The 11,155-nt window shown below is 47.2% G+C and overlaps 1 protein-coding gene across 3 annotated transcripts in view; it reads right to left on the reverse strand.

Annotated features, from left to right (window-relative positions):
• Positions 1-714: 714 nt before the first annotated feature.
• The window catches only part of lamc2 (laminin, gamma 2), a 13,975-nt gene continuing 3,534 nt past the window's right edge, over positions 715-11,155 (reverse strand). Inside the window, exons 2-21 of one of the 3 annotated variants that reach the window (XM_007578084.2) lie at positions 10,101-10,277; positions 9,915-10,032; positions 9,251-9,372; positions 9,046-9,177; positions 8,782-8,971; positions 8,348-8,460; positions 7,515-7,901; positions 7,186-7,419; positions 6,974-7,110; positions 6,256-6,406; positions 5,632-5,837; positions 5,415-5,494; positions 5,192-5,329; positions 4,612-4,756; positions 4,374-4,523; positions 4,150-4,261; positions 3,706-3,902; positions 2,255-2,413; positions 2,065-2,164; positions 715-1,771 (exon numbers count right to left, since the gene is read on the reverse strand). In XM_007578084.2, coding sequence (XP_007578146.1) covers positions 1,518-1,771; positions 2,065-2,164; positions 2,255-2,413; positions 3,706-3,902; positions 4,150-4,261; positions 4,374-4,523; positions 4,612-4,756; positions 5,192-5,329; positions 5,415-5,494; positions 5,632-5,837; positions 6,256-6,406; positions 6,974-7,110; positions 7,186-7,419; positions 7,515-7,901; positions 8,348-8,460; positions 8,782-8,971; positions 9,046-9,177; positions 9,251-9,372; positions 9,915-10,032; positions 10,101-10,277 — 3,302 coding nt within the window. In that variant the 3' untranslated portion in view covers positions 715-1,517. Of the gene's footprint in view, positions 1,772-2,064; positions 2,165-2,254; positions 2,414-3,705; positions 3,903-4,149; positions 4,262-4,373; positions 4,524-4,611; positions 4,757-5,191; positions 5,330-5,414; positions 5,495-5,631; positions 5,838-6,255; positions 6,407-6,973; positions 7,111-7,185; positions 7,420-7,514; positions 7,902-8,347; positions 8,461-8,781; positions 8,972-9,045; positions 9,178-9,250; positions 9,373-9,914; positions 10,033-10,100; positions 10,323-11,155 lie in introns of those variants that run through there. The other 2 variants (XM_007578083.2, XM_016664071.1) reach the window with 2 other exon arrangements.

The following is an 11,155-nucleotide window of genomic DNA, read 5'->3' on the forward strand; positions in this document are numbered from 1 at the left end:
TGTGTGTGTGTGTGTGTGTGTGTGTGTGTGTGTGTGTGTGTGTGTGTGTGTGTGTGTGTGTGTGTGTTTCCAGGTGTTCATGTTGGTCCCGGTCCGTTCCGCCTGGTTTCTGTTTCTGTTTGAACTCGATGTGTCGATTTAACGAGTCTTTATGGATCAGGATGTAAATTTAGTCAAAATGTTTCAGGATGTTTGGAAAATGAAACAGAAAATGCACTAAAACATTTTTATCTTCATTTAAGCTTTAATAACTGAGTCTTATTCAACTGTGGTTACATTTACACCCTCTGCTGGCCAAATAAAGTATTTCTTCTAAGTAAAGAGCTTTTATTGGATTTATTTGAAGTTTACATGAAAATATCTGAATGAACTTTATGAATCCAAAATCCAAAAGTTAGTTTTATTGTTTAAGTTTCTGCTGTTTAAACCTGTATGTCCTTTAACTAAACTATTTTTACCACAACTCATGTTTAAGGAATAAATTACTAAATAAATAAACTTACTATACTTTAATTCCTATAAATTAAAACTATAGGAGGTTCCAGATAAAAATTTGATCTTTCTTAGCAAAACATTGTTTTAAAGGAGCAAAAATAAATCAACAGAATTATTAATTTAAAAAAGTTAAACGTGAAATGAAAATTGTTTCTCACAGAACCGACATGAAGACGGATCCAAAACTCAGAAACATAAAAACGCGATTAAACAGAAACAAAGATTTGAAATTGATTTTATTAGAAATCAATAAGGAAGCTTAATATTTCTGTTCAGTGATCCAACATGTTTTGTAACAAAACTAAAGAAAAACATTTTAATATCAGTAAAATATATGAATCTGTACAAGTATAAATACAGAAAAGATAAAGAAATGCATCTGACTCTGATCATCAGAGCAACAATAATCTGTTAATAATCTATAAATTCATGTTTCCAGCGGCTCCCACAACCTGCAGAAAGTGGAGAAATTAAAATGTTTTCTCTCCTTATTCACATAAATACTGAAAAAAAGGTTTTAATGACCTGAACACTAAGAAACGCCATGACAGCCACCGTTTCCATGGTTACACATGGAAACGTTTGGACGAATTCAATTTAAAACTTTAAAGTTTCAAACTGTGGATTGTTAAATAATGCAGAATTTATGTAAAAACTAATATAATAAACTTATTTTATAAACATCTGACTGTAAAATAATAAAATATATAAAGATATCAGCCTTTTCTCCAGGGTTTGTTGTCCTCAACAAGTTTGGTTGTTTTTATTTATTTTGTAGAAAAATAATCTGAACACTAAAATGAGCAGAGCGGACCGACCGAGCCAGACCAGAACCGGTTCCAGAGCGGACCGACCGAGCCGGACCAGAACCGGTTCCAGAGCGGACCGACCGAGCCGGACCAGAACCGGTTCCTCAGGAGGGTTTGATATGAACACCAGCAGATGGAAACTCCCAGGAGGAGGAAAACCGTTCCCCTTCTGGAGCGTCTGAAGCGTGCGACCTGCGACCCCTGCCCTGCGGCTCAGGGCTCCTCGATGGGCGGCGTGTTGTAGCAGCCAGCAGGGATGCTGTCCCGGATGTCCTCCAGGTTGGCGATGTCCCTCAGGATGCTGTCGATGTCGGCGTTGATGGCGGTGAGGCGGCGGCGATGCGCCTCCTCCTGGTCCTCCATGTCGTCCAGCTGCGGCCGCAGGCGGACCAGAACCTCCGCCTCGGCCCGGCCCAGAGCCTCCTCCAGCCTCCGCAGCTGCTCCTCGTCCACAACGGGTCCGGAGTCTGAGGGAGGCAGGAGGAATCGGGTCAGCATGAAGGAACGACATGGACCGGGTTCTACTGGGTTCTACCGGGTCCTACTGGGTTCTAACAGGTTCTACCGGGTTCTACCGGGTCCTACCGGGCTCTACTGGGTTCTACTGGGTTCTACCGGGCTCTACCGGGTTCTACTGGGTTCTACCGGGTTCTACCGGGTTCTACTGGACCCAGTGAACTGGGAACTGGGTTCGGTAGAACTGGGTTGTACTGGGTCCTGCAGCTCACCAGAACCGGACCGGACAGGAAGCAGAACCTACTCAGGTTGGCCAGCATGTTGCTGACGGATCTCAGCGTTTCCTGAACGGCGTCTTTGCTCTGCTTGGCGTTGGCGAGCGCCGCGGTGGCTCCGGCAGCCGCCTGCAATGAAAACACCTGTTACTCCCTCGGCTCCGCCTCCTGCTCCGCCTCCTGCTCCATCATCTGATCGCTCCTGGTCGCCATGGTTACCTCCTGGGCTCCAGCAGCCAGCTCCTCCGCCTCCTTCAGCCCGTCCCTCAGACCCTCGGCCGTCTGCTCCGCTCCGGCCTTCAGGCTCTTGGCCTCCTGGTTCAGTTTGTCGGCTTCGCTCACCAAACCACCAGCATCCGGCAGCGACCCGGCCGTGTTCTGACGGACAGAACCAGAACTTCACGTTACAGAAACCCAGAGGAGAAAATGTCTCCCAGGAAAACAAAACTCCTGAGATTCTCTGCAGACGTCGTGGTGAACGTCAGGCTAACAGACGAGAGTTTAGAGCCAAACCCAGATCAGAACCATCAGTTTGATAAAAACATCCTGTGATGTAAATATTAATAATCTGTTTCCTGTAAAGTTTGATCCGTTTTGAGTTGAAGCGTTCGGGCCGACCTGCTCAAACGGACCGAGCTTCAGGTTGGGTCTTCTATACTTTCTATAGTTTTACATGTAAAAGACAATCTGTAAAATGTTCCAGGCAGAGTTACTGAAACAAACCAAAAACCAAAACCCGGTTGAACTTTGACCTTCCTGATGCCGGGTCGTTTGGTCAGAGGTTTAAAAATCCAACAAATATCAACTTTTTTTTCAAAGATGTTTAAAAGTTTTCATTGTCACTAATAGTAAATAGTTTGTTTTTGAAGATCAAATATTCTGGACATTTTGTATTTTTAAATAAACAACATATCTTTTAGAACCACTCAGTATTTATGTTTGTATATTTATGTTCTCAGTATTTATGTTGAAAATTATATGTTGTATTTTATTCTTCATTATGTTTTTACATTTTGCATATTAATATATTTGCTTTGATTTTCCGTTGGTTTGGTGATGTTACAATTAAATTTCCAATCTGAGGACAATAAAGGATTTTTCTACTGTATATAACAAAAACACAGTTTATGGTCACAAGGCCTAGTCCAAGTAAAGCTTCAAATTTCATGTGAAGATTTTATTGAATGAGAGGAAATAGTAGGAGACAGGAGTTATGATGGGAGAAACATTAGCATAGCTTTAGCCTAGCATAGCTTTAGCCTAGGGTAGCTTAAGCCTAGCATAGTTTTAGCTTAGAATAGCTTTAGCCTAGCATAGCCTTAGCATAGCATAGCTTTAGCCTAGCATAGTTTTAGCTTAGAATAGCTTTAGCCTAGCATAGCCTTAGCATAGCATAGCTTTAGCCTAGCATAGCTTTAGCTTAGAATGGCTTTAGCCTCGCGTAGCTTTAGCCGTTCTCAGATTATTTTTATGATCAATAGTCACAACATTTGATTTGCTGTCAGAAAATAAAAACTAAAAACCAGCCAGAGAAAAGCAGTCAGGCTGTTAATCCTGAATCAAACTGCAGCTGCTCCTCGGCCTGCAGGGGGCGCTCAACCTCAGTTTATGCTAGGTACTGCTTAGCTTTAGAAGTCTGTCCTCCATTAAAGTCTAACTGCTGTTTTTACCTGGAGGTTTTTAGCCAGGCCGTCCAGCGCGTTGATGTTTCCCATCGCCTCGTCGTGATCTTTGGACGCCGCGTCCAGAACCGACTGGGCCTGGCCGTTTTTACCCACAGCTGCCTGGATGGTGCCGTTGATGTTCGGAAGACGCTTGATGGCTTCATCAGCTTCAGCTTTACTGTCGCTGATCTGCTGGTCGAAACCTGGAGGCGCAAACAGACGAGTGAGGAAAAGACCAACGGGAGACTGGTTCTGACTGGTTCTGACTGGTTCTGACTGGTTCTGACTGGTTCTGACAGGCTGACTGGTTCTGACTGGTTCTGACAGGTAGTAATTCAGCTCCCTGGTACCAGATGAAGCCCGGTTCTGGTGAGCTCCACCACCAGAACCGGAGGTGGGTTAGGGTTAACAGGTCCCACTGCGCCACCTGCTGGCCGCGGGGGTCCGTACCTCTCAAGGTGCTCAGGGTGTCGTCCAGGTCGTTGTTGGGGCCGACGCTCTGCAGAGCCTTGTCGGTTTCAGCCTTAGCGGTTCTGACCCGGTCCAGCAGCTCGTTGAACTCCTGCAGACAAACGTCCAGCTGATCAGAGGAGCAGCTTCTGCTTCCTGACCGACTTCCTGTCATCGTAACTGAAATATTGAGCTCCCTCTGCTGGTTTCTGATTGGTCGGTACCTGCTGGGCGGTTTGTCCCTGATCCAGCAGATCTTCGGCGTCGGTCCGGTCGTCCTCCACAGCGCCCAGCAGATCGTCCACGGCGGACATGTTCTTCTGCGCCGCCTCCTTCAGGGCGTCCAGCCTGGTTGCCATGGCGTCCACAGCGTCCTGAGCATCATCACACACCTCTGACTCAGAGACCTTCAGTAGCTGCTGATGCTGATGCTAATGCTAATGCTAGTGCAGCAGCTCCTACCTTCATTGACGATGGGAGGTTCTTCTCCAGCCTGGAAATGTCTTTCAGCATGCTGTCGGCCATCTTGGTCTCCTGTTTGGCGTCGTCACTCAGACTTCCTGCTCGCTTCTCCAAACTCTTCACATCTGCTGAGGTTTTATCGTATCTGGATAAAACAGGAGAAAATGACATGGTTTTTATCCAGATCCTTCAAAGCAGCCAGAAACTCTGATTCTTTCAGCTTCCACCAAATGTTTCATGTTCAGTACGAGTAGCTGACTATAAAATCTAACAGAAAGATGAACGTGGAGTTTATCAGTAAACCAATGAAAATAAAACTATATTCCTTAGAAATGAGTCTAAGGGAAAAGGCCCAGGATGGAGCCCTGAGGGGCGGCAGCTGATCTCAGATTATCATCTTAATCTGTTAGGATCATAAACATCTTTACTGCAGCAGAGGAGAAACGGCTGCAGGACATTTTGGACAGTTTCCTTCCTGTTCTGTTTTCTTTTTGGCTCTAAACCTCATGAGGTCCAGGATGAGGTCAGAGTGGGTGAAGGTCAGCGGTGACCCACAGTGGGGATCTGAGGATCCACTCACAGATCCTGCAGATCTCCAATCAGCTCCTTGACTTTGTTCTCCTTGTTCATCAGAGTCCGGACCAGATCCAGACTCTGCTTGGAGTCGCTCAGAGCCTCGTTGGCCGTCTGCTCCACGGAGTCCGCCGCCGTCTTGTGTCTGGGAGGAGAAACGGTGATGATGATGATGAGGATGATGATGAAGGATAAGCAGATTCATCAGATTAAACGGATTCAGATCTTACTTATCAGCCAGTCCTGTCGCCTGCTGCACCAGCGAGGACAGCGAGCCTGAAGTCAGCGGATCATCGCGGACAGGAAGCTCCTAACAGGAAACAAAGCAAACCGTCTGGAAACAGGAAACAGGAAACAGGAACCGTTCTGCAGCTTCACATCAACGACGTTAAAATCCCATCAGGAGAAACTCTGGAGGTCGTCACGCTCCTGGTCAGCAGCTCTTACCACGGCCTGGATTTTGGTTTTTGCCTCGTCCAGAAGTTTCTTCATGGCACCGATCAGCGTCTCGACCTCCTGCACCTTCGACTTGAAGGTCCGCTGCTGCTGACCGATGTGTTTGACCGTCTGTGAGATGTTCTGGACCTGCTGCTCTTCAGTCAGCTGACGGCTGCTGATGGACGACAGGCGAGTCTGCAGCGACTTCTCCTGATCTGTTGGAGTCAGACGTCAGGAAAAGGTTTCATTTCACCACCAACTAAATTAATTTATTCAGCTGCAGTACCTGGAATCTCCACTAGAGGCCACTAAAACCAAAATAAGGTCCAGTTTGGAAATATGAACCCGTTTCCTGTTATGATGCTTTATTCACATTTTTTTATGGATTTGGTCCATTTGGGATTTTATTTAGGAAAAAAAAACTTTTACATGATATTAATTTTGTTCAAGAAAAAAAATAGATTTAGAAAGAAAAAGAAAAATGTTGATGAATCAAACAGACCAAATTTAAGGTCTGAGGTTGTTTAGTGATTATTTTTAAAATGATCAATAAAAAGCTGGAAACAGTCAAATAAACCAGGAGTCTGATGTGAAAGTTTCATGTCAGAAGGAGGAAACGTGTCGGGTTCTGACCCGTCAGCTGCTCAGCGTCCTGCTGCAGGTTCTTCATCAGACCCTCCATCGCTCTCAGAGCCGCCTCCATCTCGGCCCGGTTGGTCGGAACCTGACCCGGTTCAGAGAACAGGAGCTCCAGCTCCTTCAGTTTGATGGAGTAAAGCTCCATCTGAAGCACAGAAACAGACGTGAGAACGAATCCAACCTGCAGCTGAAACACTGAAGCATTTAAAAATGACCCAAATATTTGGTCAATTTGACTTTCAATGCAGAAGAAAATAAATTTAAAATGAAATCAGTGTTACACTAACTAAAGCTGCATCAGACTCTACAACAGTTTGTTGTTTTCAGGTCAGAAGCCATAAAATATCAGGAAAAACAAAAAACTGCTGATTTCTGTCACATCTGAAGCAGCAGGTCCTTCAACATTACAACAAATAAATGATTATTTATAATAACAGGACCAGTTCATAACCTTTCATGTTTCAGGTTTAGACTGAAATAAATGCAACATTTTAACTAAAATATTGTTTTTGCAGGAACATTTTCTTCCAGAATAATTAGAACATAAAATGTGACTCAGTTAATTCAAGCCTTTGGTTTAGTTTGAAACCTGCTTCAGTTTATTAATCCTTATGCAGCTAAAATCTTTTCTTTAACTTTCCTGAAACAAACAAGCTGCAGCTTCCGTCCAGCAGGGGGCGCTGGAGTAAAGCAGCTCTTCAGCAGCGGCTACCTTCTTCCTGATGGGGGTGAAGCAGGTGGGGCAGTCGGACCGGTCGCACCTCGGACCCTGGAAACCGGGTCGGCAGCGGCACCGGCCGGCCGCGTCGCACTGGTCGTCCTCTGAGCCCAGGATGTTGCAGCTGCAGGCTGCGGAGGGAAACATTTCTCAGATCAGATCCTGACTGGTTTCATCCTGCAGGTGAAGCTGGACTCTGTCCTCACGTTTGCAGGCGGTGCCGGACGGGTCGCGGTAGAACCGGGGCAGGCAGCTCTCACAGAACCGACCCGTCGTGTTGTTCAGACACCTCAGGCATTCTCCGCTGGAGCGGTCGCAGCTTCCCGCCGCGTTGACGTCGATGTGGCCGTTGCAGCTGCAGGGTCTGCAGGGTCGCTGCGCGCCTCGCAGGCCTGCGGGGTCGCCATAGAAACCCTCCCGACAGGTGTCGCAGTAAAACCCTGAGGAGACGCCAAACATTTACATTACTGACGTCTCAACCTACCACGCTGAGCAGGTTCCGGTTCCCTCGGTGTCGGGATCGTTCTGGACTCACCAAAGGTTCCCGGCGGACAGCGGAGGCACTGAGGCTCCAGCGCTCCGGCCTGCAGGGAGCAGGACGTCCTGTCCGGGCAGGGGCAGCGCTCGCAGCTCCCCTGCTGGTCTCTGTAGAAGCCCTCGGAGCAGCTCCGCTCGCCGGGCGTCTCGTCGGCGGAGTAGCAGTCTCCGGTCTGGGGGTCGCAGCTGCCCCCCCTGCAGCTGCACGGCTCACAGGCGCTGAAGGCCCCGGATGACGGCGCCCGGCGCCGGAACCCGGCCGAGCAGCGCTCACAGAAGTCGCCCTCGTATCCTGGTGGACATGTGCAGGTCTGGACCCAGCCGGCCGCCACGCCGTCCCCACGCCGAGCCGAAACCAGGTTCACGTTGTCAAGGTAACCGCGTCCTGAAGGAAAGGACCAATCAGTGAGCAAACCACAGCAAACAGAAGAAACTGATTTTCATGTGGTTTAAAGTCTCTGGTGCTTCTTCTAATACTTTAAATAGGCCATTTCTGATATTGATTAAAGGAACAGACGGTCTTTGATAGTCTGTCACATTTTCTACAGTGAAACTGGGTCTAACTGTAACTTTGGACAAGAGAAACATAAATAAAGTCATCAGCATACAGAGTGATTCCAACTTTTCTCTCATGTTCATTTAAACAGACAAACATCAAGAAATGAAGGTGAAAACAGATCAATACTGGATGTCAATATGCTTTAAAAGATTCAAACATCAGCAGGATGAAGTTCTGCTGAACACAGTGGTGATGTGTTTATGTGACACATCTGGAACATCTCAGCACAGAACGACATTAAAACCCTGAAGCAGAGTGGAGAACCGTCTCACCATCCTCTCCGAACGTGGCCCGGATCTTTATGGCCGTCAGGTTCTGGAGAAGCTTCTGGAACTCGAATGAGGAAAGCTGAGGTTTCCACTTGCTGCTGCTCTTCTCATCCAGCCTGAAGGAAAACAGAAAACCTGAGGAAACGTTTCTGAGCTGCTCTGGTAAAACTGATCAGAAACACCCAGTCCGTTCTCCATGTCTTCACTCGGATGTTGGACAGTTTAAGTCTGAAGTTTCCTCCAGTTTTACGTTCATGTTTTATGCTAGTGAAGCTAAAATAAACAAGCAGGAGTTTCTGCAGGTTTCCACACGTTGAACCGTCAGGAATGTTTCACTTCTCTGGATCAGAGTTAATCCGGAGCTCATGTTGGAGGCATCAGGAAGCTAATGAGGCGTTAAACACACCTGGAGGATCAGAGTGATGTCATTTCCTGACCTGAAGGTGTAGCTGATCTTCTTCCCACAGGGGACGACGGCCCTCAGGTCCCCCAGCGCCGCAGCCACTCTCAGGCCGCCGCCCTCCAGGACGACGTCGCTGGTGGACGGGTGGCGAACGCCGCGGTCCAAACGCAGCGAGAAGGACAGGTTCTGGCCGTAACTCAGCAGCTTGTTCCCCAGGTAAGCGTCTGCAGGGCGGGAAACCCGGGTCAGAGGAGACGGGAGGAGACGAGAGGAGACAGGGAGGCGGAGCTTGTCTCACCTGGTGCGTACAGGTAAGTGGGCAGGCTTTGTTTGGAGATGACCTCCAGGTCCTGGTGTTTGGGCGACCAGCGGAACAAAACGTCCTGAGGAGTCGTGCGCTGGACCGTCGCCACCGTCCAGCCGTCCGGACCTGAAACCCGGCAGGTTGGGTTAGCTGGAACAGAACCACCTGGTGACCCAGAACCGGCTTCTGTTCCTGTTACCTGAGCTGAAGGTGGAGGAGACGTTGTGGACGGAGAAACCAGGCCGAGCAGAACATCGCTCACTGTGTCCGTAACAGAAACACGGCAGAGTCAAACTCCCAGAATCCTCTCTTTCCTGGCGCCTGGAAAACAACCAGCAGGAAGTTTGAGGTGAAACAGAAACTGAGAGAAACTCCTGGAGAAAAACTGCGACTGAAACGATGAAAGTTGGTCAACAGGAAACATAAACCTGCCAAACGTCTGGAGCTGAAATGTATTAAAACATTTATTAAAATGATGCTTCAGTTCTGGCTGGACAACAAATCCCCGACTTTCCCTTTTTCTTTCTTTAACCTGTTGGATATTTTTGTGTTTTACTGTTTAGAATTCATAATCTACTTATTATAAGAATCCAAAAACTTCTAATTATACATCAGAAGATTTACAACAGAAGGAAAAACATTAATTAGTTTTTAAGCTTCTGTTATTGATGCTTTTGGTTTTTCTTTTATTATGACTTTGAATTTTTAGCATTAAAACAATTTGAAGTTCTGTGAGCAGCTGAATCTGATCTGAAACATAAAAATTATTTTAGTTTTTATTCTGATGAAAGTAAAAATATGAGAAACGTAAAGAAAATCTGAAGATGATTTAAATGAAAACAGCTGCTGCCTGATGACGTCACCTCCTCCTGCAGCCGTCCGCTCCCATCGGGCCGTCGGGGCAAAGGTCACATTTGTCTCCAGAGACGCCGTCCTTACAGCTGCAGCGCCCCCTGCTGTCACACGTGTTGCTAACAGATCCTGCAGACAGAAAACCCGGTCAGACTTTTCCTGACTGGATGACGTCACTCGGACAGGCGCGTCCTCACCTGCGGGGTTGCAGCTGCAGGGCGTGCAGCTCAGCCGCGCCCCCTGCTGGTAGAATCCGTCCTTGCAGCGCTCGCAGTGCCGACCCTCCGTGTTCCCCTGACAGTCCAGGCAGCGCAGACCCCAGGCGTCCCGCTGGCAGAGCCGCGCCCGGCCGCCGCACTCACAGCGGGAGGCCGCTGCAGGACGAGACGGGAGGACGGAGCTTAATGAAACATCTGAAACTTTATCAGGGAAATGAAAACATGTTTGTCTCAACATGATCATTCAGTTGAATGGATGCGATTTAGATTTAAACATTTCAGAAACATTTTCACTTCCAGGACATGAATGGATGTCGGACTTTTCCTTCTACAGGAAGTTTGACTAGAGTTGCTGTTTTTCCCACAGATGTTTGGTCTCCTAAACGCATCACTCTGTCCAGCTTCAGGTAAAGTTTGACTTATTTGGATCAAACTCACCTGCTGCTTCATCTCTTTCAGTTTCTGCTTCTCTAGTCGCTGAAGAATTTTAGGACTTCAGCTTCGTTTTGTTACCCAAAATAAAACAAACATTTAGTTTTTATCCGTTATTTCTCTCTTTTTCTCCATCAAACGGAGTTTTAAATGTGTAAATTAGTTTCTTCTTGAGCTGCAGCTTCACAGTGACGGCTGCCTTTCTCTGCCTTTCTCTGCCTTTCTCTGCCTTTCTCTGTCTTTCTCTGCCTTTCTCTGCCTTTCTCTGCCTTTCTCTGTCTTCAGCTGTTTTTCTTCCCTGAACTGGAAACCAGTGACACCATCATGGATGCTGACAGATAAGATCATCTGAGCTGAAAACACTGAACTGGATCTGCAGATAAATCCCAGTGGCTCACTGGGCTGAACCAGAACCAGAACCAGAACCTGAACCTAAAGCTGAACCAGAACCAGAACCTGAACCAGAACCAGAACCTAAAGCTGAACCAGAACCTAAAGCTGAACCAGAACCAGAACCTGAACCAGAACCAGAACCTAAAGCTGAACCAGAACCTAAAGCTGAACCAGAACCAGAACCTGAACCAGAACCAGAACCTAAAGCT

This window comes from Poecilia formosa, unplaced genomic scaffold (assembly GCF_000485575.1).
Source record: "Poecilia formosa unplaced genomic scaffold, Poecilia_formosa-5.1.2 Scaffold466, whole genome shotgun sequence".
Lineage (NCBI taxonomy): Eukaryota > Metazoa > Chordata > Actinopteri > Cyprinodontiformes > Poeciliidae > Poecilia > Poecilia formosa.